At 40.3% G+C, this 26,305-nt stretch overlaps 2 protein-coding genes across 5 annotated transcripts in view; one reads left to right on the top strand and one right to left on the bottom strand.

The window, feature by feature from the left end:
• LOC114364710 (uncharacterized) overlaps window positions 1-17,245 on the bottom strand; it is a 93,915-nt gene extending 76,670 nt beyond the window's left edge. For 3 of the 4 annotated variants that reach the window (XM_028320991.1, XM_028320998.1, XM_028320972.1), the window contains exons 1-8: window positions 17,150-17,245; window positions 15,941-16,048; window positions 15,322-15,489; window positions 12,278-12,350; window positions 9,642-9,739; window positions 8,057-8,126; window positions 7,120-7,242; window positions 4,948-5,021 (exon numbers count right to left, since the gene is read on the bottom strand). In XM_028320991.1, the coding sequence (XP_028176792.1) occupies window positions 4,948-5,021; window positions 7,120-7,242; window positions 8,057-8,126; window positions 9,642-9,739; window positions 12,278-12,350; window positions 15,322-15,489; window positions 15,941-16,044 (710 nt within the window). In that variant the 5' untranslated portion in view covers window positions 16,045-16,048; window positions 17,150-17,245. Of the gene's footprint in view, window positions 1-4,947; window positions 5,022-7,119; window positions 7,243-8,056; window positions 8,127-9,154; window positions 9,380-9,641; window positions 9,740-12,277; window positions 12,351-15,321; window positions 15,490-15,940; window positions 16,049-17,149 lie in introns of those variants that run through there. The other variant, XM_028320983.1, reaches the window with a different exon arrangement.
• A 280-nt stretch (window positions 17,246-17,525) lies between these two features.
• On the top strand, window positions 17,526-25,706 carry LOC114364731 (uncharacterized). Its single transcript, XM_028321010.1, has 5 exons — window positions 17,526-17,691; window positions 19,152-19,288; window positions 21,707-21,880; window positions 23,953-24,439; window positions 25,174-25,706. Exons 1-5 carry the CDS (start codon window positions 17,634-17,636, stop codon window positions 25,221-25,223), a joined length of 906 nt encoding a protein of 301 aa, XP_028176811.1. The 5' UTR covers window positions 17,526-17,633; the 3' UTR covers window positions 25,224-25,706.
• The last annotated feature ends 599 nt before the right edge of the window (window positions 25,707-26,305 follow it).

The following is a 26,305-nucleotide window of genomic DNA, read 5'->3' as shown; positions in this document are numbered from 1 at the left end:
GACATTTCGCAAACACATGTGATTTGGATGACCATGCAATATTATGATGACATGGAGCTGATCTGATGATGGAGCTGGAAGGTGGCCATAGGAACTCTATAATAAAACGACTTAAATGCATCGAGTTTGGGCTCGTTCGTTTTGTATTGATGAGTATTTTAATTCTATATAGTAATCGGGGTCTAATGATGGAGCTGGAAGGTAATTCGCAATAAAACGACACAATCGCATCAAGTTTGGGGGGACGCCTATGGTCAGCAGTGGACGTCCTATGGCTGAGATTATGATGATGAGACAACACACATAAAAATACAAACCTTGCGATCTATTTCTCGGTGCCCTGTCGCCTTGGGTTCTGGGGACGCNAAAAAAAAAATATTTAAGTATGTTTATATCCGTTTTCTAGTGAGCGGACGCTGTGAATGTACGTCACACGGGGTCACGTGACCGTCGGCGGGACTCAATATTTAAGCGAACTTTGAATGCCTATAAAATCATAACTACTGGGTATTTTTGAATGAAATAAAAACTAATGTATTTGTAAATGTAAAAGCTTAAGTGTAACATAGGTTTCAAGTGATTTTGCATACCTAGTAACATTCTCAATTAAGCGACAGTCGCTATTGCAAGACATTTCATAATATTTATCAACTCTCGGCGAACAGACTTTATGAGTCACTGGTATGGGGTTGTCAGGGGTCATGTTTGGCTTTGTATGGACTTGTCCGGCCTGTCCGGCTTTTGTTAGGCTTTTTATGTGGCTGCCGCGCCAGTCCAAAGTCGAACAACAGAATTATGTTCATTCGAAGATGATAGTACTCATTCACGAGTATGACACTCACGCCCGTATTCACAAACATTACTATGAGGTCTCACAGTGCGCGTGGACGCACAGGGTCACACACGAACCAATCACAGAGCTCTATTAACGCTGTGCGTTAGATTTGGTGCTTCACTTAATCAAGTATCGTTTGTGAATACGGGTGTCATTGTTTTTAGACCTGGCAACTCCTACACTGGTAGATAATTATTTGTGACAAGATTTTAACCAGTATGTGAAAAGTAGTTAAGGCGTCCTGCCTGTAGTGATACCTTGTACATACAGCCTTGGCCAAAAGTATTGAGCACCCCCTAAATACTGCTTATACGTGATAACTATAAAAGATACTCAAAGATATTTGATAAAAACCTTTCTTTGACAGGTTTTGAAACATAAACTCACGGCACAACGTGCAATAAAACACGTTTCGAGATGTTTAGCTATGATACTGTAGTATTGTTAGTCTTTGAAAAATCATAACAAATCTTCTTCCGACCTCGCTGCTGAGTTATCAGCTGAAATTAATACGCCGATTTCTGGAAGAACAACTCGCAGAAGACTCCAAGAAGCTGGGCTTAAGGGCTATACAGCCAGAAAGAAGCCATGGCTCTCAGTAAAGACCAAAACAGCTCGTTACGAGTAGGCTTTAAAATACCAAACTTTTACCGAGGAAGATTAGAAAAATATTGTGTGGTCAGATGAATCAAACTTTGAGGTAAGTTAGCCAATATCATGTAATAACAATACGCGACAATAATATTATAAAACTATATTTGTAAAAATAAATATTGGACCGAAAAACACTTAACAAAATTTCGTTACTTTATGATTGTTGGCACACCTGGTGTGACATTTGTCCGTCGTCGAGTAGACGAAGAATTTACCCCGGAGTGTAAGGTACCTACCGTCAAACATGGCGGCGGCAGTGTGATGGTCTGGGGGTGCATGAGCGCCGCAGGAGTTGGGGAAATGTTTGTGTGTGAAGGACGCATGGACTCTACAAAGTACATAAACGTTCTTGAATCCGCACTTCTGCCCTCGTTTACAACACTTTTTGGTGACACCAACATGGAAAGCGTCAAATTCCAGCAGGATAACGCACCTTGTCACAAACGATGGCTTGGTTTAGTGAAAATAACATCGAGCTGCTTGAATGGTCTGCCCAGTCACCAGACCTGAACCCCATCGAGCATTTGTGGGGTCTATTGAAGGACAAGGTCCGGCGCCATTGAATAAAAACAAAAGAAGACCTAAAACGTCGCTTGCGGGAAGAGTGGAACGCTTTAACATGTGACGATTGTAATAAATTAGTACAATCTTTACCAAAAATAACTTCTGCAGTAATTAAGGCAAAGGGTGGTCCAACAAAGTATTAATTTTTTGTTGTTAATAAACAATATAATACTGTTAAAAACTGTTTTTATTCAGACACATGTATAATACCTTCAAAATTAATAAATATCATGGGTGCTCAATACTTTTGGCCAAGGCTGTATAAACGAAATTGTCGTCCATTATTTTGCAAAAACTGTTTCAAAAATATTTGGTTTTGTTTGGGTTGTATTGTAAATAAATTGCTAAGATTATAACTTTCTAAAAACATTTGTACAAATATGTGCACACACTTCTTGAAACCATGTCTCACCGGCAAAAGGTATCTTCACAGCTGGCAGTAGAAATAAGAATACTTAGCACACAACTTTAGGATGCATTACATTCTAAGATAAGCATCGCTAGTAAGCATCCTTGAGTGAGACGCACGCTTAGAAGTGACAACGAAAATATTTAGCTTTGTGAAAATTTCCACTTACATTATGTATAAACTTAAATCGTATTCAGTCATCGTATCAGAATAATTTATTTGAAGCAAAACAAGAATTTTGCTAAACTTTATCTATTTTATTTTTCATTGCCAACTCCGTTTTGCCGTTACCGATTCTGTTTTTTTCTTTTTTCGCTCTTTGCTTGCCTTGGTATAAAAGATTTAAAAAGTAGGTGGAAAAGAGACGTATTACAGACAGTTAATTAAAGAAAACTATTTATAACTTATAACTATAAGTGCATTAAGTATGCATGTATGCATTAATAATAAGGCACAGCTACAGAGAACATTATAATAATATAACATTATCCAGCGTCAAGTCTGATCTTGGATTACAGCTGGGCACAACAATGTCAATTTGATTATGAGAAAGAAAGCAAGCAGTTTATTGCTTAGTTGCTTATTTTATTGCTTAGTCAGTGATAGATAATGCTGTATGACTGCTGAAAGTTGTGCTATCGATAGTTGACCTCAAAACCTGGTGTTATTGGCAAAATTATAGTATTTTTATGCAGAACAAGGCAGGTATTTGACTGCAATCGCACCTGATGTTAAGTGAGATGCAGTCTAGGATGGTACAAATCTGCCCTGTAAGTGCCTATTCACTCTCGCCTTGAAAAGGCCCGGATTATAACGTTCGGGAGACAGCAGCAGGCAGCGAATTCCAGTTCCTAGCTGTTCGCATTATAAAAGAGTTATCGAAACGCCGACTGAGAGTTGGTTGATTAAAAAACATTGTTGATTTGCGGCAACTATCGATAGACGTATCATAGCAACACTAGCCGTGATGGGGAAATGAAGTCGATTCATAACAAGCAAAAGAATGTTGCAAAAACAACACAACACCAATTTATATTAACGGTGCTTTCTGAACAAACAAACTTACCAAGTGACGTGTTTTTCGGATCGCAAGCTAACAAAAGAAATAAAGTAATGAATCATGTGATATCTACAATAATGTAAAGTAAGTAAATAACTATGACAATAATAAACTAACTGGAAAATATGTACTTAGTTCTAGAGCAGGGGCTCCCTAACTTATTTGAGACGCTCCCCTTTCGACCATAATAATAATCCGCCGTATCGAACAGTCTGGAATGCACTACACACTGGACAGGCTGTCTCCGGAAACATTGAGTATTAGGATAGATCCAGTTTATTCTAATTATTGGTACCGTTTGATAGAGCTCATGAAGCACTTTCAGGATCAGTAACTAGTTTTTTGATATCATGTATAGTTAGGAAATAATCGAGTGAGATCACTTATCGTTTCCACCCTGTATACAGGTCAGTGCTGGAATTTATTCTCTCAGCGGTCACAAGTTTTTTGATACTTACCTACATAGATGGGTACACTTTAAGGCGGTTATCACACTGTGCCGCGCTCCGCTGCGGAGCGACAGATTTGATCATTGTATGCAAATACCTCAGTTTGTATAGAAAACACGCGCGGTACTTCACACTGACAACGCGTCCGCGCGCTGATTTTTTTTATGAAAATCAGTGTGATAACCGCCTAAAGGGGAGGCCCTGGGGGGCGCGCCCACCACTTTGGGAACCCCTGTTCTAGGGTCTCCACAGACTACAAACTCGTCGGCCGAAAGTTTAATAGGGTATTTACCAATCAATTGACGTACTTTTTAAAACTATCAAAACGAGACTCCCATAGATTTTGTATGGCAATACTAGCCAGTGACGTCACACTACTTTTTTCAATTGGTTGCAACCAAAAATCTTAATTTACAGGTCATTTCAAATAAATTTAGTTTTTAAGACCAGAATTAAGTGCCCTTTTAAAAAAGTTGTGCTTTAGAATTATTGGGGAGTGGTGTCAAATACCACTCTCCGAAAGGATCGATCACATCCCTAGGGAGGGTCTGGATTGGAATCCCCAAGGAAAACGCAAACGTGGTCGACCCAGGCAAACTTGGCGGCGCACTGTAGCGGACGAGGCGAAGAAGATCGGCAAAACCTGGAGCGAGATCAAGCGAGAAGCTCAAGACCGAACGAGATGGAGGACTGTTGTGGACGCCCTCTGCCCCATCTAGGGGACATAGGACCATAAGTCGAGTAAGTCAAGTAAGGTGTCAAATACCCAATTGGACTGTTAATCAGTCAGTATGAAAGTAAGCACATTACACTGATTTGGTATCGGCCGACTCCTCATACAAATTCGAAACCGACCAACTATCGGCCGATAAAAATCTGTAGTCTGGGGCTCTATAGTAGTCTACACACACTACACTACGTTTATGTTAATAAATCGAATTTTACATGTTGAATGTTATAAAAATTAATAACTCACCTGTCGTTAACATTGCGGACCACGATTCTGCCGTCTGGAAGTATGCACCGGTTGGACGCGATGGATTGAGTTACCTGAAACAATATCATCATCATCATCATCGTCATCATCATCAGGTCATTTAGTTTCCACAACAGGAGCACCACCATTCAGGGCCGGATCTACCTATGGGCTGATTGGGCTGCAGCCCAGGCAGTGTTGCCAACAGCTACCAAAGGCTCGTAGCTAGGAATTTAACAGAAAGTAGCTAGATTGAGTATTTTTTTCTCCCTAAAAAGTAGCTAGAAGTAGCTGAATTCAGAAGTAAATAAAATACTAAAGAAATAAACACTGCAGTTAATAAATCAGCTATAAACTTTAATAAACTTAACTTTAATACTGTGACTACTTAATTAACAAATAAAAGAAGACAATATTTTGATTATCTACCGAATATTATAATTATCTAATATCCCATTTTGTCAACTAGGTACGGCTTTAGGAAAAACGTAATTGTGACAGCACTGGCCGCTTTTCCTGAGCGAATCTTTTATGCATAAAATAGAATTCAGAGTTATTAAACTCATTCTATTCCTCTGTTTATTTTTTATTAATTCATTTGGGAGAACAATCTTTCTACCTCAGCATTTGAATGCGGAAGTGAAAGACATGCTATAGCGAGTTACAAATACTTTGTAAAAATTTATCATAATCAATAGTTGCTAGAAAAAGTAGCTAAAAAATTTAGCTACAAGTAAAAAAAAATTGTAGCTGCCTGACATCAAAAAGTTGCTAAATCTAGCTATAAAGTAGCTAAGTTGGCAACACTGAGCCCAGGGCCCCGGGGTTACAAGGGGCCCCCAGTAGGCCTAAGATGCGCGCCGTGATAACTTTTATCGACGTCAAAATGTATGGGCAAAATCGATAAAATGGCGTGATAACCGCTTATCGCGGCGCGCATCTTAGGCCTCAGCCTCGAACTTAGCGGGCAGCGGGGCGGGAGCGGCGGCGGCGCTGGAGCGGGGCGGGCAACGCAGACCCGTTCTCGAAACAAGCGGGCAGCTCGCGCGGCGCTTTAGCGGCGAAGTGTTGTGTACAAGAAGTAATTGGAAGAAAAAATTTTAAAAAATATCTCAAAAATTTAGTACCTATGCAATTTTTAATCAATTTTTTCTTATGACGTTGTCACGTAAAAATATCGTCCGTAAACCGACTTTACAGACTTTTTATTTATTTTTTTCAAATTATTGCCTACTTTTTAGCGGGATCTGGGGGCCCCTTGTATCCCCGGGGCCCTTACGTTACCTAACGTAAGTAATAGGCAGAAAAAAAAAATAAAAAAAATCTCGAAAAATTTTTGACCTCTTTTTTTCGATAAAAAAAAATAGGTCTAGTTTCACCTATTTTCATATGTGCACTTTATCGTAACTCACACTGTATGTATAAGAATAATATATCATTATAGAAACAGTTTTTTGGCATGGCTATTAGTTGAGTACTAAGATAGGCCCCCAAGTAGCTTCAGCCCAGGGCCCCACAAATTCACGATCCGGCCCTGCCACCATTTCTTGTCTTGGCTGGCTTGGAGGTTATATTACTAAAATAATATACTTACGATCCTAACTAGATCTACTATTACATAAAAATGAAGTAGTTTGTGAAGATTTTTTACAGTTAGCTTTCGACCCGCAGCTTCACCCGTGTGAAATTTTGTCTGCCACAGAAAAACTTTATCGCCTGCGTCCCTGTTACAAAAACCGGGATAAAAACTATCATATGTCCTTTCTCGGGAGTTCAGGACTCAAACTATCTCTATGCCAAATTTAATCAGAATCGGTTCAGTAGTTTAGGCGTGAAAGAGACAGACAGACAGAGTTACTTTCGCATTTATAATATTAGTATAGATAAATGAAATGAAATGATGAAATTAATTTACATGAACTTTCTGGAGAATCGGCAGGCAAGAGCTAAAGCGTGGTCCTTGAGCACGTAGAATTTGTCCAATGACTCCAAGCTAGCCATCCTTATCGCTCGCGCGTAATTATGTTGCTGTCGCGCTCGCACACTCACTGCGGGCGCCCGTCGCACAGTCGCGACAGCAATATAATTACGCGCGAGCGATAAGGATGGGTAGCTTGGGGTCATTGGTCAAAATTCTAAGTGCCCACGGACCAGGCTTTAGTGAATACTTACACCCACATTCTTCTTCCGGGCAGCTTCCAGCTGCAACAGCTGCTGCTGCAGCATCATCGACTGCTCCTGAACTTTTAGCCGTTGGAGCTCCAGCTGGATGCCCTTCATCTTCGTCTCCGGGTCCTGGGGACAAATAAAATAAATAAATATCCTTAAGACATTTTACACTGCGTTTCTAGTCCCAAACTAAGCAAAGCTTGTACTATGGGTACTAGACAACGGATATGAATATACTTAAATACTTTTTTTTGTAAATACATACTTATTATACATAGAAAACACCCAGTCCAATACAAACAAATATGTTCATGCACACAAATGTTTGTACTGTGCGGGAATCGAACCCGCTACCTCCGGAATAGTAGTCCGTTTCGAACCACTATACCAAACGGCCGACCGAAATGTGATGATAAGTACATGGGTGTACCCAGGGGGAAACAGGGGAGGGCAGCTGCCCCCATCCCGCCATGGAAATCGCTTTGAAGGAGCTAAGTCAAACAATCTGACCTAAAAATCTGACTTGTCCCCCCGCTGGGCCAAAAACTGGGTATGATTTGCCGGTCCCCAATAAATGATTTGTCTAAACTCTAAATGATTAAAAATATAAAAAAAAATAAGTTAATTTCCAGTAAATTATACAGGTAACCAAAGTATTATTAGTCATTTTAAGACAAATTATTATTGTAGTGTCATTTCATCAAGTACTTATGAATCTTTTACGTTAAGAAATATCTTCCAATTTATAAAAAAAAAATTTATGATCATTCTTTCCCCCAGGACTACGGTGAGCGACGGTAATAATTTACCATCAGGTGATCCGTCTCCTGTCCCATAAAAGAAGGAAAAATCTCTTCACTTGGATATTTTTAACCAACTTTAACAAAAGGAGGAGGGTCTCAATTCAGTCGGTATGTTTTTTTTATCCAAAAGAACTTACCAAATCATCATCAAGCGTAGGCATTGCAGTCTCGTCCATATCTTCACCGTTGATCATATCGTCATGTCTCCTATAAAAAGCAACAACAATAAATATAAATTATCATACAGTTTACTGAATAAATAAGGATAACGGGGTGTCCGATTGACGTTACAACCTGGGTGTCAGACTCAGACGTAGAAAGTCAAAATCAAATTGCAATTAATGAAGGCGAGTGAGCTTTACATGTGGTGGCTGGCTAATGTTTGTTTTTCAAAAGTTTTGCAGACTACACTATCGTTATGTGCATGTACACATACACACACAAGTAAAGCTCACTCTGCTTCATGAGTTGCAAGAAATATAGTATGTATAAGCCATTTTCAGGGCACTAATACACATCCCAAATATAGCTTGCCCTACCACTACTTTGAGACAAAATTTTATTGGACTGGTGCTGAGAAGTGGTGGCAGAAACTCGGTCAACTTTGAAAATAATAACTTTACACACTGCGGGATGCTGCATTATTATTATATTTCCTCAGAAAGTCAGAAACGATTAATGATCTAATAATAATGGAAGTATGACGACGTATTGTTACGTGTCATGAAATTACGCTGAAATAACGTAAGCTCAATGACCTGTTTGCTTCATTAAAAACACATCGAGAAATTATATTTAAGAGATAACAGATGAAATAATAGTACCTATTTTCTTATGAAACAAAGAATACCTTCAGTATAAACACATCACGGCTAGAAGAATTAATGATAACACTCAAACACAAACTTGGAAGAATCGAGAAAAGTACCTACCCTCACTCACAACAAAAAAAATTGTTACGATAATAAGAACGCTAAAGTCTGTCTGCAGCGGGTTTTTATACACAAAACACGAGAAAGAACGTATTATTTGCTAACGAAGTAACTTTTTATAAATATTACCGGCTTCCTGGTATTTCAAACGTTATCGTAAAGTAGGTAACCTACCTACCGGCCGGCACAAAGAAACTGAATTTGGACTGAAACCCTTTGTTTAAATCAAAAAGATAATAGAAGAGAACCGACACACACGCAAAACGACTCCTAAAGTTAATTTTAAACAAAGTTTCAACTTACTTGCGGTCTTTCAGTGAAGACAAATACTTGCTCATTATGAGCGCGTCACCGCCATCCGATTGCATGATGGCGAATTTACAATAAAATACTATCGAAAACTAAATATTCGAAACTGATTTTACAGAAAAATTATAAATTTTTCAGTCAAAAAACTTTTGGATTAGCAAAAAGTTTGAAGAACACAAAAAAGCGACCATGTTAGTTCTCCCACTACAATGTGCAAACTTGCAGAAAATACGACGCAGCCAATGAGAGCGTCCTATTGAAACAACAACGCTGTAATTGGGCGGTTTGGGCTGCAGCCACGACAAAAGCGTGCTGTGATTGGTCGATTGATTTCTTTTTTTTTTAAGGGATTGTGCGATGTTAAACAACCTGTGTTATTGTAATTTTGCCTATTGAATTATTATTTTTGAATTGAAACACTTAAAAAAACATAAAAATGAGGTGAATCAGCGTAATTTGTTAATTAATTTGTTATAAATACCTGAAACTCCTTTCTCTGCTGCTGGCGCTCGCGTTATCGTCCCGGTTGTTTCGCCTCGGTCCGTTTCCGAAGTTGTCTCTTGAGTTGGAGTTTTTGTTCTACGCAACATTGAAATTGTTTTTTAATGCGGGGTGTGCCACGAAAACATTTTTAGGGTTCTGTACAAGTTTGAAAAATTTAAAATCGAATATAACATGGAAGTCCAGGGAGTTAATTAAAAGTTCAAATCCTATCTGTCTGACTAACTTATCGCAGTTATTTTTTGAAACTTTAACGAATACTTCTACTCGTAAGAGCTACTTGGAGGGTCATTTCATGAATATCGGAAAAAGATATTTTCGTTAATTTTATCTGTGGCGGGATAAAAAAAGCGGGAAAACATGCTCAATTCCAAGACTATTGGCATTGTTCTTGTGATGATGATGATGATGAAAGCGTGATGTATCTATGTAGAATATTTACAGCTATAAGATAAAAATCTACTGCACAATAACTTGTACTAGAAAAAGTATTATTTGAGACAATGGTCGTCTTGCAACTATTTTTGTCTGTGATTTAGTTTCGCTAATCGCTCGCTGAGTGAAGCGATCGCAAATAAATAATGTCAGAATATTACTTTGTCTACGGGCTATAAAAAAGATTTCTACGTAAGAAGTAGGTAGGTGCTACTACACAGGCCATCCTGAACTGATATGTTGATCACTAAGTTTGTGACACTTATCAACAACTCCTTTTAGTTAAAGCCCGGTCCGTGAGCACGTAGAATTTTGTCCAATGACCCCTAGCTACCCATCCTTATCGCTCGCGCGTAATTATGTTGCTATCGCGCTCGCACACTCACTGCGGGTGCCAGTCGCACAGTCGCGACAGCAATATAATTACGCGCGAGCGATAAGGATGGGTAGCTAGGGGTCATTGGACAAAATTCTACGTGCTCACGGACCAGACTATAGACGATTGCAAGATTTGCAAGCCTCATCTCGAGCTGACTAGAGCGTTGTTAACTGTAAAGTGCCTTTTATCACTGTTATTTATTTATTTTTTCTTTTATTCTGACCAGCTCGTTTAGTAGGTATACCTACAGAGATAGAAGAATATTAAGCAATGCACTTACCTGCAGTAGGTATACTTTTGAACGTGCCCGTCAGCTGCGTTATGGAGCAAAATAAATAGGTCATAACGGCAGACAGTGGTCAGACTGACTGACATGTCTGACGTTACAAGGAGGGGAGTGAAAAGGTATAAGTACAGACAGTGTCAAATAGTTCGTGACACCCAAAGTGGCCAAAAAGTTGACAACACAACCTTATTCCAATTGTAACAAAGACGTGTTGCGAACTTTTTGGCCACTTTGGGTGTCGCGAACTATTTGACGCTGACTGTACAGGATGAAGAGGGGACTGTTGCAAAAGGGTGTAAGGTGAATAAAAACCGGCCGAGTTAAATTGGCCTTGCACAAGCTTTTTACAATCGAAGGCACATTTTTAATAGCATCTATTTTTTATTAGCTTTGCATTATTATTGCAATACTTAGCGACAGTACACACTGCGCGACAGTCGCGGCGACTAGACTTTTATTATAAAAATGAATCTCAAAATGTGTTGGTAAGCGCATCTCAACAACAACGCCTGGACCAATTTTACCAATTCTATTTTAAATGTTCGTTGAAGTCCAAGGATGGTTTTTACGGCGAGAAAAATTGGAATAATTTCCCGGAAAACCCCGGGCGGAAAGCTAGTTCCTCTGGGCTTCGACTTGACACTACTTTTTGGAACACCCTGTATAATATGAAATCGACAAGAATAGGCGTCTAGTCGCAGCGACTGTCGCCCAGTGTGCGCCAATCCTATCTATTTAAGATAATAAAATAATCAAAAAGAGGCAAAGTTGCAAAAATACGAGGCTAGCTGAGTTTGAAGAGATAAATAATGTACTGTAAGATCTATATTTCACCGGGACACCATGGCGGCGCAACCAGTTGCCGCTACCAACAAAATGTATGCAGCTTTGCGCAACCAAACGGACACCAGGTGAGTAACTCTCTATAGAGCTGTATACATTTTGTTGGTAGCCGGCGACTGGTTGCGCCGCCATGGTGTCCCGGTGAAATATAGCCCTAAGATTTACTACTTGCGGATGTTTTATATGGAAATGGAACTAAGTAGGTATCTATCTATTTTTACAACTGTTTTCTGGTGCGGGTGTACAATATGAGCGACGTAACGGGACGCGACACAAAAATGTCAAGTAGTGGTTTTAAATGTGCGTAGTAGGCGTGAAGAATTAAATCTCATAGCAGACTTATCAACTCGGAAAGGGATCAACACCGTATCGCCTTTCGCGAGCTGTCATCGCCTTTCGCGAGCTGTCAATTTCGAGACGAGTTTACGTTACGGTGCGGATAAGTGTGCGTTGCAGTATGGAATTTCATAAAAATAATACTAACCGCCTTGAGTTGATACGGTTACGATCCCTTTCCGGGTTGATAAGTCCGTCCTTTAGTCGCATTACGTTGCACAACGTCGCATAGCGTCGCATTACGTCGCATAACGTCGCTTCTTGTCGCGTCCTATCGCTCACCTAGGATAACGGGTGATAGGTACAATCTAATACGAGCTTTTAGTTTCAAAATTACCTTATGAGCTATAGTTATGTTGAGTCTAAGCGGATCAGTGTTGTTGAGTTTCGTCATTGCTAATTTTGCTTCCCTGTAACAATACACAATTTTATAATCATCCAAATCCTTTGGGAATTTTCCAAAGACAAATAGGAGGAATCACTCGCCAGTGATGATCTGGTGGTGAGCGCAATCAATGAAACTTATATAAACTTTTTTTTATGCATAACAAGGCAGATATTTGACCACAATCGCAGTTGGATGCAGTCTAGGATGGTACATATCTGCCCTGTAAGTGCCTTCTCTCGCTTTGAAAACGCCCGGATTACAGTCTTCGGGAAAGACAGCAGCAGGCAACGAATTCCAGTCCCTAGCTGTTCGCATTATAAAAGAGTCATCAAACTTATGAATATAGAAGAAACAATCGCCAGTTTAATACGTCACAACCATTCTGCAACAAGGTTCTGGAGTGAAGACCTAGTACCAGAATGCGGAGCGTGGGAGTCCACCCTCAAGGTGGAGCGACGACCTCATAAAGGTAGCAGGAAGGCGCTAGATGCAGGCCGCTACCAACCGGGCATTATGGAAATCATTGGGGTAGGCCTATGTTCAGCAGTGGACGTCCTGTGGCTGAAATAATGATGACGATGAATGACTATGTCTCATAGCAGACCAAATCATATTTCTTGGCAAGTTCCTTGCTGACGTACACTTCGAGAATTGCCGTACTTATAGAAGGCTGCATGGATCTCATCCGTATGGAAGTCATTGCGGGAGGCCTATGTTCAGCAGTGGACGTACTATGGCTGATATAATGAGGTGAGAAAGATAATACGACCCGGTCGATTTAATAGCTCTGTTACGGACAGGGCGAAGTCATTGGGGGAGGCCGGAGGCCTATGTCCAGCAGTGGACATCCTGTGGCTGAAGTGATGATGATGGTGACTAACCCCGGTGTCTCGTAGCGGACCAAAGCATATTTCTTGGCCGAGAGAACGCTGTGCGGATCTCATCAGTATGGAAGTCATTGGGGGAGGCCTATGTTCAGCAGTGGACGTCCTATGGCTGATATGATGATGATAACAATCACTTACGATGCCCTTAACTTAATCAGCTCATCTCTTCCATCTACCCTCTGCACTTGGATGATGTGATAGCAGAATTCCACCGCCTTCATTTATCCTAATATTCAGGCTAATGAGAATTTTCAAATGACAGCACTGGCGAGTATGGTCCTGTCAGTTGCTACCACCACCAACCAGTCAGTATGGAAATCATTGGGGGAGGCCTATGTTCAGCAGTAGACGTCCTGTGGCTGATATGATGATGATAACAATCACTTACGATGACCCTCTGCACCCGGAGGATGTGATAGCAATATTCAGGCTAATGAGGGTTTCTAATCGGCAGCACTGGCGAATATGGATCTGTCAGTTGCTACCACCAACCAGTCAGTATGGAAATCATTGCCTCCCCCAGATGATATGAATGGTGAATAGTTCCTTGCGCTGCTTCTTCTTAGCACTGACCCATTTTTTGTCCAGAAGCAGCCTACTTTAAAAAAAAAAGAGTTTTATGATGATGATGACTCACCCCGGTGTCTCATAGAGGACCAAAGCATACTTCTTTTGAAGGTTGCTGTACTTAGAGAAGGCTTACGGATCTCATCAGTATTGAAGTCATTGGGGGAGGCCTATTTTCAGCAGTGGACGTCCTGCGTGGCTGAAATCATGATGATGACGACTCACTCACCCCGGCTTCTCGTAGCGGACCAAAGCATATTTCTTGGCCGGGAGAACGCTGCGCCGATCTCATCAGTATGGAAGTCATTGTGGGAGGCCTATGTTCAGCAGTGGACGTCCTATGGCTGATATGATGATGATAATAATTACTTACGATGCCCTTAATCAGCTCATCCCTTCCATCTATCCTTTACACCCGGAGGATGTGATAGAAGAATTCCACCGCCTTCATTTGTCCTAATATTCAGGCTAATGAGAATTTTCAAATGACAGCACTGGCGAGTAAGGTCCTGTTAGTTGCTACCACCAACCAGTCAGTATGGAAATCATTGGGGGAGGCCTATGTTCAGCAGTGGACGTCCTATGGCTGATATGATGATGATAACAATCACTTACGGTGACCCTCTCTCTGCACCCGGAGGATGTGATAGCAATATTCAGGCTAATGAGGGTTTCTAATCGGCAGCACTGGCGAATATGGATCTGTCAGTTGCTACCACCAACCAGTCAGTATGGAAATGCTATGCTGCATGGACCTAGTGCCGTACAGCTTACGCTGAGCCGGATGCCCTTGTCACCTTATTTTTAATTGTTAAGCTGTGTTAAAGTTGTATTTTTTTTGTTATGGTGACAATAAAGGTTTATTTATTTATTTATTTATTTAAATCATTGCCTCCCCCAGATGATATGAATGGTGAATAGTTCCTTGCGCTGCTTCTTCTCAGCACTGACCCATTTTTAGTGCAGAAGCAGCCTACTTTAAAAAAAAAAGAGTTTTATGATGATGGTGACTCACCCCGGTGTCTCATAGAGGACCAAAGCATACTTCTTTTGAAGGTTGCCGTACTTAGAGAAGGCTGTACGGATCTCATCAGTATGGAAGTCATTGGGGGAGGCCTATGTTCAGCAGTGGACGTCCTGTGGCTGAAATGATGATGATGACGACTCACCCAAGCTTCTCATAGCGAACCAAAGCATATTTCTTCGGCGGGAGAACGCTGTGCGGATCCCGTCAGTATGGCTGATATGATGATGATATGAATAGTGACTGAGTTTCTTGCGCTGCTTCTTCTCAGCACTGACCTATTTACTATCCCAAAGCAACCTACTTTTCCCACCTCTCGTTCCCACCACTGCAACTCTTGTGTAGCCAGGATCTACAGCTTGACCGCCATAAAAACCCAACCAATGAAGGTCAAGTTTGTCCCGGGGGAAATTTAAACTGCCATTGGACCCGCAAATAAATTAATCAGAAGAACATAGGAGGAGAAGCAGCCTACTTGCAAAAATAAAATGAGTTTTATGATGAAGGTGACTCACCCCGGTGTCTCGTATCGGACCAAAGCATATTTCTTGGCCGGATCCTTGCTGACGTAGACCTCATGCAAGTTCCCGTACTTGGAAAAGGCTGTTCGGATCCCGTCTTCGTTCAGGGCGTTTGGAATGTTGCGGATGTACAGTCTACAATGGTCGAGTTGGACTCCGCCACTGTGGACGAAAACATTGAGAATTTATAGGAGACGGTTCGCGTCGTGAGAGAGACCAGTGCCCCGATTACGCTAATTTTTAACGTCTCCAATACAGACGCGCTTCTTCGGTTGGAGACGTTAAAAATTAGCGTAATCGGGGCCCAGCTACCGAGACAAGAGACTCATGCCCGTTTTCACCATCAATTCCTAATTTTTAAGTAACCCCTATGGTAACAAATAACAGGAGTATAATTTTAATAGGGGTTACTGAAAAATTAGGGACCAAACCATTTACTTAAAATTACGAGCCATTCTTTGAAAGTTAAAGAGTCAGTCACCCTTTACGAACCAAACGTCGTACATTTTACCTGTACTGTACCATTAGTAAAAATGTTACATTACATAGAAATGCGCTAGACTAGTGTATACCATGGACTAGAGCATTTACATTAATATTTTTAAAATCTCACCTGACGTTGTCATCGGGATACTGGGGGTCGTACGAGGAATTGTTGTATTCATCCCTCATGAGGTCCCACTCATTATTGTTGTTGGACCTACCCCGTGACGTCATTGTGCTGTCAACAAAATGAAATTACAGGTTATAGTGTTTTAACAAAGTATTGGAACAAATTTATTTATTTATTCTTGAATGCCATGCGTAACTGGAGAAATAATTCATGATAATTTCGTAAAAGCAATTGAGGTACTAGATTTTTAAAATTTTATTTGGAAGGTACTAAATACTACAAATGTTAAACTATAGCTGTGAATCGAATAAAAAGTAGGGTCCTGTTGGTTATACAGAGTAGACATTGAAATATATTTGAAAAGCAGAGTGAATAGTGAATAGTATTTATGTTAAAATTTAATTTAGTTGATAATTATTACTTGACTTATGGTAAGTAGATTTTTTTAAAGAGCCCTTCAGGCTATAAAATAGCTCCTATTAGAAACATACAACATGCAAAATTAGTTGCCTTTTGTTACTTCAAGCAAAGAAATATGACCAAAACTGAGGGAAAGCTTTTTAGGAATATTTTTCAATAATTATTTAGGTAGTTAAGGCCACACCCTTTGTCATATTTGCTTATACAAATTTATTTAATTATTTGAATAAATCTTTATTTGTTAAACATTCTTGTCTATATGAAATAAATACATTTTAGGTAAAAGACAGATTAGTTAAATTCGCATAAGCATGCTATTAATTTGTATTTTTAAATGTTTAAAATAAAAGTAACAATTAAATAAATGTTACATGACACAATGCATAAATAATTGGACTGTTATTTAGTTTGAATGGACCGTTTTTTCTACAGAATATTAAATAGAAGCTTGTAGTTTACTTGCAAAAGAAAAAATGCTTGCAAGACTAGATAAACCGTTGGGAGTAGGTCCTTACTTAAAGAATAGTAACACTCTACAAAAATAAGCTCAACTTGAACAAACTATCTCCTTGATTATCGCTGCAGATGCAAACTACACTTTAAGCATTGCTAGACAGCAAAACGAGCTGAGACTTGGGCTTTTTCATAAGATTTCTTCGAATTCACATGTGGTCACCTCTTTGTCACTTTAAAACCGGCATTATACCGGCATATAGCAATTTGTCGAACATTACATGATTTATTTAAATACTTCGACTAATTTAGTGCTTAAAATTACAATAAACTTACCCAATTAATTTCGTAAGATGTCGTGAAACAAGAAAACACCGACGAAAACAAAAAATCGCGTTTTTACTGATCGTCAAAAATGACTTTTTTAAAGCGGAAGCGTATGAGAAACTAATCAATGAAATACAGATGACATACAGCTTTATTCATTCATGATTTTGTTTGCATGATTGCATTTCGGTTAAATTAACCTTTCGTATCATTGATCAATTATTACAAAACCATTCATTCAAGCAAAAATTAAATTATAAATCGGTTTTTCGCTTAAAGTATTGATTTATGAAATGAAGCGGAAGAACTAATGTAATAAAACCGTTTATTGACCAATAAATAAATGTGTGAAGAGAAACGTAGAACCATGTACATTTTGACAGAAAACTGACTGACATTGACAGTTGCAAATCTAACCTATCGTGTTTGTGATAAGAATTCAAGAGGAATTTCTTTTTAAATCAATTATTTTATAAGTTTTCAAATATGAAGAATGGACGATAATGCGAAGAACGCATCTTCCTATCATTTGGATCAAGAAGTACTGGACGGTACGTAGCCTGGGTGTGTTTTAAAAGTTTGAAATTTGACTCTGAATTTCCTAGAAGCGATGCAATGCAACAGGTATTTTGTAATATGACGTAGATTTCGTATGTGAAGTAATTATTCGTTCGATTAATGTTTACGGTTTTGATGTCTTGTGAATTATTACTAAATACATTCGAGTTTTTATTATGTTTATGTAATTTGTGAGTCATTGATACTTTGTTGTACAATGTAAAGTTTCAAAAGAAGTTTGTTCGTTTTATTAAGAAAAAATAATCAAAAAAACTTCTGTCCAACTCTTAAATGTTCACAAGTCATTAATTCGCTAGTAGCTATTAAGAAATTAGAGTATTTGCTGTAGAAATTATCTAAATAAATATTGCTAAATGGTTTTTTAACATTAATCTTTGTTTTTCCTTAACATCAATATTTGGCTCCAAAAATTAGACGTCATTAGTAACTTCATTAATATTAAACTGTGCTTATCATAGCCTTTTGAAGTTATAAATTCATTTACTTATTTAAACATACTTATTTTTTTTTTGTATGTTACTATAAAATGGGGTAATCGTCCAAGGGTAAATATCATACTATAGTGTTAGGGACAGAATTTATCAGGCCATATGCATTAATATTATACATAGAAAACTCTCAGACCAATACAAACAAACATAAATATTTATGCACACAATGTATGTATTGTTATAGTGTATGTGTCATACTTTTTCTGCTTAACAAATGTCAAGATTATTTGCTGTTCTCTTCTAATGGTGATTTGTACAAACAAGCATCAAGCTAAATACTATGTATGTCTTGAGCTATGGCTGACAATAGTGACTGAGTTTCTTGCACTGCTTCTTCTCAGCACTGGCCCATTTATTGTCCCGAAGCAGTGGTAGGGTTAATACTGTGACTTGTAAAAGTGCTTTTTAAAAACAAAAATAAATGAGTTTTATGATATTTGTATTTTTTATAAGACCTAAAAAGAATCCCTGAGTCACTTAGCCATCTTTTTTAAAAGTTGTATACTTTGAAGAAGTTTCTTACAAAAGGATAAATTATGTTGTGCAGATAATTGGATAATCTGTATCAGATCGGTTTGATTCCTAGTTGGGGCAATTTTTTATGGGCTTGTTCTAAGTCCGCCTGGCTAGCTACCATCATCTTACCTAAAGCCAGATTTATATTTATCTTGATTACTTCTGATGTCGCATATTAAATGTATGATGAAACCGATTCCATACATTAGCACGTCAGACAAATAAAAGAATAATGCCTCGTTCAGGCACGCGCGATATACGCAAAGTTAAAAATAAGGTGGGAAATATATTCCCACTGCCTTATAAAGGGTTAAGATAAGGTGGGAATTAGATTCCCACTTCATAAAGGGTTAAGACAATGTGGGAAATATATTCCCACTGCCTTAAAAAGGGTTAAAACTATAACAAAAATTCTAATGTTCCAGCAAGAGGCATTGGCATGACAGTGGAGGAGGTAGCTGGCCTTCCCACCACTAAGTACTCGGAGCGAGTGCAGTCACTCCGCCTGTGTGATGAGGACCTGGCCTTCCTGAAGGGACTGAGACGGAGGATCAAGAATCGGGTATGTGATTAATTACATTGAACTCTTTATTTTCGTGACAACAAGCAACAACAACAAACAACGTGGTCGCCCCAAGCAAACTTGGCGGCGCACTGTAGCAGACGAGGCGAAGAAAATCGGCAAGACCTGGAGCGAGATCAAACGTTCGCGGTATTTATCCGATAGTTGGGTCGGGCTGATGATCAATATGGAGATGTATGAAAGTGCGCACATTACACCGATTTGGTATCGGCCGATTCCTCATACAAATTAGAATCGGGTCCAACTATCGGCCAACTAAAAGTTGGTGGTCTGCGCCTAGGCTTAAAAACGTTTTATGATGGACATGGGACTATTCCCACCTCTCGTTCCCACCGCTGCAACTCCTGTGCAGCCAGGATCTACAGCTTGACCGCTCAACCCAACCAGTGAAGGTCAAGTTTGTCCCGAGGGAAAGTTCTGTCATTGGACCCGCAACGAAATTGATCAGAAGAATAGGAGTTCGAAATGGCAGTGCCAGATTTTGTATGAAGGTGGCGTCTTTTTGTTTCGCGCGTCCATCGACCAAACTTTGTTTTTTGATTACAAAATAGCGTAATAAACCAAACTTACTATGACATGTATACCTCTAAACTCAGTCTGAACTGAGTTACGAGCGTTAGAAGTTTGATGATTTTACATACTAGATTTACTTTTTGCGCGCAAGTTTTGTAAGAAATGTATGTGTAAACAAACAGTACCATCCATTAAAGGCTCCAGACATCAATGTGGAGCAGGATCAGCGCAATATTTAAGGTTTAAAAAATAAGGTTTGGTCGATGGCCGCGCGAAAAAAAAAGACGCTACCTTCCATACAAAATCTGGCATTGCCATTTATGATGGACTGAATGCAGGATAGGACGATACTTGCCTGGGGTAAAGGTTTTAACGCAGTAACATGAGACGTTAAGTATCGGTAAGCCGAGTCGTCTGTGGTTCGTAATAAGACGCCTGAGGTTTGGTCGGCTACCTCGCTACGTGTGATGTCTATGTTCAATAAGATAACGGGAAAGTTTGTCAGGATGGATGTTTGTTTTATGCAGAAAATACTTGTCGGCCACAGGATATTTATATCAACCGGCAGACAGTGGTGACGGAGTTTGTTGCGGCGCTTCTTCTCAGCACTTGCCAACTGTTGGTCTCGAAGCGCTGGTAGGGTAAAATTATTATGAGGCTCCTTAAGAGCAAAATATTTGACGAGTTGTAAGTTTATCAGGCCTGTTCATCTCCGCGAGTTTAAAACATCGAAAACAAAACAAGCACGCCTACAGGATTTCTATTCGATACGAGCGAGCCTCAAGCACGCGTATTCTTGTGTATGATGGAAAAAAATAAAGTAAATGGTGTACTAAATACTGTGCAGTATTTAACTGCCTAAATAATAATAAAAACAGAGAATGTACTTTTTTAAGTTGCCTGAAGACACTGAGAGGTAAATAAGTGGCTAATATTATTTATGATAATTCATGCTTAATCATGTATTTCCTCCGCCATTTTCTGCAGTTTGGCACATCACGTCACACATCATTTTACCGAAGTCAGCCCTATGGCTTCGGCGCAGTACCGATCACTGACGTTTGTCAACAAAATGGTGCTTGACTCTTGAGACAAGCTAAATTACACCATATTGTTAATGACATTGAGCATACATTTTTTTAAATACCTTCGCGAAGTAAACCTTCTGTACGTAGTACCAGGCCTGTTCATTAGTGTTCATCTCCGCGAGTTTACATCGAAAACAAAACACGCACGATGGCCCACCTACAGGATACTATTCAACAAGGCCTCACATACGAGCGAACATTGACTCACGCACGCGTATTCTTGTGTATGATGGAAGAAAATAAAGACAATGGTGTACTAAATACTGTGCAGTATTTAACTGCCTAAATAATAATAAAAACACAGAATGTACTTTTTTAAGTTGCCTCAAGACACTGAGAGGTAAATAAGTAGTAAATATTATTATTATACATGATAATTCATGCTAAATCATGCCATTTTCCGCAGTTTGGCACCTCACGTCACATTATTTTACCGAAGTCAGCCCTACAGCTTCGGCGCAGTGCCGATCACTGACGTTTGTCAACAAAATGGTGCTTGACTCTTGAGACAGGCTAAATTACACCATATTGTTAAGGACATTGAGCATACATTTTTTTAAATATCTTCGCGAAGTAAAATTTCTGTACGTAGTACTTATTATTATTCTGTGGTATAGGTCTCTCTCTAATGATTTCCAGATTGGCCGATTGGCAAGGGCTACTTCGCATAATTATGTTGTAATTTCACTCGGCATGGGGTACACTGAAAACGTGGGACATTATGAGACTTTTTTTGTTCTTTATCCATTTGTGTGATGTTCATTGCAATAAATGTTTTTTTCTTTCGTAATTGCAGTTAGCCTCCCAAAACTCCCGCCGCCGCAGCATGGAGCAACTGCGGCGGTTGACGCGCGAGCTTCGTGCGGTGCGCGCGTGTCGCGATGACGCGCTGGTCGAACGCGCGACTCTAGCGCGGCAGAGGGACGAAGCTAGGGCGAGGTGTAAACGACTGAGGGATCATTTGATACAGGTAAGAAAAAGGATAAAGGTATACAATAAGTGACTTCTAGCTCTTAATACTAAGTGTGAGTTACGTGCGACTCACGCGCGTTTGTCGTACGACTCACGTGCGATTCTCGCACGACAGAGACGAGACGAGGGTAAGGTTTAAACGGCTGAGGGACCACCTGATACAGGTATACAATAGCACAAATCTTTTTAGTTGTGACGTGACTGATACGCGCGAGTCTCGCGCGTTTTTCACCCAGCTATAGGACGAAGTGTTGACGGTTGAGACTATCTGATACAGGTGCACATAGTAGCATATTAATGTCTTCTAGATACACAACGCGCGAGTGACGTGCGATTCACGCGCGACTGAGACGAGGCGAGAGCGAGGTGTAAACAGCTGAGATATCATTTGATACAGGTCTACACAATAGAATTAGCGTATTCTAGCCTTTAGGATTATTTGATACAGGTACACAGTAGCATAAGTGTCTCCTAGCTCTTAATACTACGCGCGAGCTTCGTGCGGTGCGCGCGTGTCGCGACGACGCGCTGGCCGAACGCACGCTTGCGCGACAGAGGGACGAAGCTAGGGCGCGGTGTAAACGGCTAAGGGACCACCTGATTCAGGTAAGAAAAAGAATAAAGGTACCTATACAATAGTGTCTTGTAGCTAACGTTTAATACAACGCACGAGTGACGTGCGACTCACGTGCGACTTGCGCGCGGCAGAGAGACGAAGCTAGGGCGCGGTGTAAACGGCTGAGGGATCATTTGGTACAGGTCAGAGTCAGAGAGAGTGTCTTTTAATACAATGCTACATAATAGGGCAAGTGTCTTTTAGATAATGCCACAACGAGTAACATGCGATTCACGCGCGATTCTCGCGCGACAGAGACGAGATGAGGGCAAGGTTTAAACGACTGAGAGATCATTTGATTCAGGTACACAGTAGCATAAGTGTCTTCTAGCTCGCAATACAACGCGCGCGCTTCGTGCGGTGCGCGCGTGTCGCGACGACGCGCTGGCCGAACGCGCGACGCTCGCGCGACAGAGGGACGAAGCTAGGGCGCGGTGTAAACGGCTGAGGGATCATTTGATACAGGTAAAGTATAGTGTGATTTCTGCTTAAGTGTCTTCTAGCTCTCAATACAACGCGCGAGTAAGGTTTAAACGGCTGAGGGACCATTTAATCTAGGTAAACACAATAGAATTAGCGTATTCTAGCCTCCAGGATCATTTGATACAGGTACATAGTAGCATAGTGTCTTCTAGCTCTCAATACAACGCGCGAGTAACGTGCGACTCACGCGCGATTCTCATGTGACTCAAGCGCGATTCTCGCGCGGCAGAAAGACGAAAGTGAAAACGCAGTGTAAACGGCTGAGGGATCATCTGATACAGGTAATAGTGTAACATCATTTATCATAAGTGTCTTCTAGCTTTTAATACAACGCGCGAGTGACGTGCGATTCACGCGCTACTTTCACGATGCAGAGGCAGAGAGGGACCACTTAATCCAGGTGTTAAAGAGCTCATTGGGTAATTATTTTGCCATAGTTTAAATAGTTTAAGTGTCTTCTAGTTGTTGCTACAACGCATGGGTGACGTGCGATTCAAGCGCGTCACCTGCGCGGCAGAAAGATGAAAATAGAGCGCGGTGTAAACGACTGAGGGATCATTTGATACAGGTAAGTTGTAGCATTAGTCTAAACTAGAATAACCTAAGTGTTTTCTAGATTTATCAAAGGAATAAGAGTCTTCTCGCTTGTAATACAACGCGCGAGTGATGTGCGATTCACGCGCGAGTTTCGCGTGGCAGAGCGTTGAAGATAGAGCGAGATGTAGAAGGCTGAGGGATCATTTGATACAGGTATACAGTAACATTATCATATATTTAATCCTTCAGAGACTAGATTAAGTCTTTCCCTCCAGGTATCTCGCGACGAGGCGTGGGTGCAGATTCAAGCTCTCTCTCTTTCTTTGTCTGTGAGACCATGGCTTCTAGAAGTATTTCGTAATCGTAACATTTCATGAAGATTCTAGATTAAAAGTGAATTAAACTTATTAACGACTACACTCTTATCTTTCCAGGTCCTCACCGACCGCCTAGACAACTCCAAAGTGCCAGAAATCGACGTCGAAACAACAGAATCTCAGCGCAAGCCCAAAGAAGAGAAAGACACAGCATCGTGCCCTCTCACTCCCGCCTGCGACATAGAAATAGACAAAAACATATTCGAGTGTCGAATAGACAAACTTGTCCAAAAAAGCGTCAACCACATCTTCAACAAAAATGATAAAAAAAAGATTTTCGCCAAAACTGTTTTTTTGACAGACGACAAAGAAAAAAATTCAAATTCCAATGCGCCGTTGAATTTCAAAATACAAAATTCGAATTCGAAATTGCAGTCGAACGTCACTTTTCATAATTCGAACGTCAAGTCTGTGGTCTTCGAAGGTTTGAACTGCTCGGTTGACACCACGGAGGTTTTGAACTTGTCGGTTAAGGAGGGTAGACGGAAAAGTCATGGGAGGAAGCAGTCGGCGCCTAGACGGATCACTTATGTGGAATACGAGGGTAAGTTATCTTTTTATCATCATCACTATTTCAGCCACAGGACGTCCACTGCTGAACATAGGCCTCCCCCAATGACTTCCACATCGCCCGGTTGGTAGCGGCCTGCATCCAGCGCCTTCCTGCTACCTTTATGAGGTCGTCGGTCCACCTTGTGGGTGGACGTCCTACGCTGCGTTTTGCAGTACGTGGCCTCCACTTCAGAACCTTGCTGTCCCATCAGCCGTCGGTTCTGCGTACTATGTGCCCTGCCTCAGTGCCTGAAGACGAAATTCTATAACCAATGTGTGTTATCAGTGATGACTTATGGTTCGGAAACGTGGCCTCTCGCCATAGGCCTTATACAGAAGCTCAAAGTTGCACAGCGTGCTATGGAGAGGGTTATGCTCGGTGTTTCTTTATGAGATCAAATCGGAAATGAGGAGATCCGTAAACGAACTAAGGTCGCTGACATAGCCCGACGGATTACCAAGCTGAATTAAAGCCCGGTCTGTGAGCACGTAGAATTTTGTTCAATGACCCCTAGCTACCCATCCTTATCGCTCGCGCCTAATTATATTGCTGTCGCGACTGTGCGACGGGCGCCCGCAGTGAGTGTGCGAGCGCGATAGCAACATAATTACGCGCGAGCGATAAGGATGGGCAGCTTGGGGTCATTGGACAAAATTCTACGTGCTTACAGACCAGACTATAGCGTGGTTTGAACATAAATAAAATAATTGTTTGTTTGTCCACAGTTGGCCCAGATGTGGTTCTCGACTTAAAAATCAAAAAGGAACCGCAGTGACGTCACCGCGTGCACACCACACAGACCAAAAATGTAACTATATAATGCGCAAAGAAACATAGATCTTAAGTCGTTCGAATAACGTCCATTATTGACCGTGTCTTGTTGAAAGTTGAGAGTTTTATAATCTGTCTATACGCGTCTCGCTCGCACTTCATTTGTTAGACAAAGACGTGCGTATGACCAATATATTGTGAAGTTTTGCTCCGTGAAATACCTATATTATTTAGAATTCTATTTTTTAGAAATTGGTTTTAAAAAGAACCATTTATTAAACTATGCTTAAAATTAACATTTGCGGAGTCAAGACATTGTACTTATTTGTATATTGTATAATATTGTGTGTCCTTTTTATGTGTGATAGTGACAATAAGTGTCATGGCTTAGATGGATGGAAGGTTTAGATCAGGGGTGGCCAACCGGTCGATCGCGAGTATTAGTCCAGTCGATCGTAGCAAGGCAAAAAATACTAGGTACATGATTGTGTACTAAACTATGCTGTTTCATTTAAGATTTCAAGAAGTATGTAAGTGGTAGATCACCCAGGGTTTCGTTAGTAAACAGTAGATCTTATGTCAAATCAAGTTGGCCACCCCTGGTATAGATGAACTACACTGAACTGTCCCACCAAACTCATTGACAGGGGGGCGCCACCATCGTTCAACTATACTTATCTTATAGTTTCCAACATGTCAAAAATCGGAACCAGCGAACCGGTATTGACGGTGGCGCCCCCTGTCTATGTCACGGGTGGGACAGTTCGTTGTTGTTCATTTATATTAACACATTGACATGGGAAGTATTGACCTGTTTAACAAAGAATTTTAACATGAAAGAACAAAACACAAATTCTTTATACCGCACCCTACGCTCTTTGAGAATTTAAAAAATCATAAAATTATTATTGTGAAACATAAATTTTAGAAGAGGTACCTATTAAATATTAATACTTCATTCGTCTATAAAAATATAGAAGTGGTGCTATGCTATTTTTGCCCTTTTTTCTGACTGAACGCAAAATCTTTTTTGGTCTTTTTTGAGTAAGAAATCCGTATTATTCTGATTTCCAAAGTGCCAAAAGC

Source organism: Ostrinia furnacalis, unplaced genomic scaffold (assembly GCF_004193835.3).
Source record: "Ostrinia furnacalis isolate ACB-3 unplaced genomic scaffold, ASM419383v2 OfSCF0434, whole genome shotgun sequence".
NCBI classification, from domain to species: Eukaryota; Metazoa; Arthropoda; class Insecta; order Lepidoptera; family Crambidae; genus Ostrinia; species Ostrinia furnacalis.
This window is presented reverse-complemented; position numbering and strand designations above follow the sequence as displayed.

Bases quoted from the DNA above. Each gene is read 5' to 3' on its own strand.
- LOC114364731 (XM_028321010.1), top strand. From the start codon at position 17,634: ATGGACGATAATGCGAAGAACGCATCTTCCTATCATTTGGATCAAGAA. The intron at 17,692-19,151 runs GTACGTAGCCTG...CTAATGTTCCAG, and splicing joins GGATCAAGAAGTACTGGACG to CAAGAGGCATTGGCATGACA. The intron at 24,440-25,173 runs GTAAGTTATCTT...GTTTGTCCACAG, and splicing joins CACTTATGTGGAATACGAGG to TTGGCCCAGATGTGGTTCTC.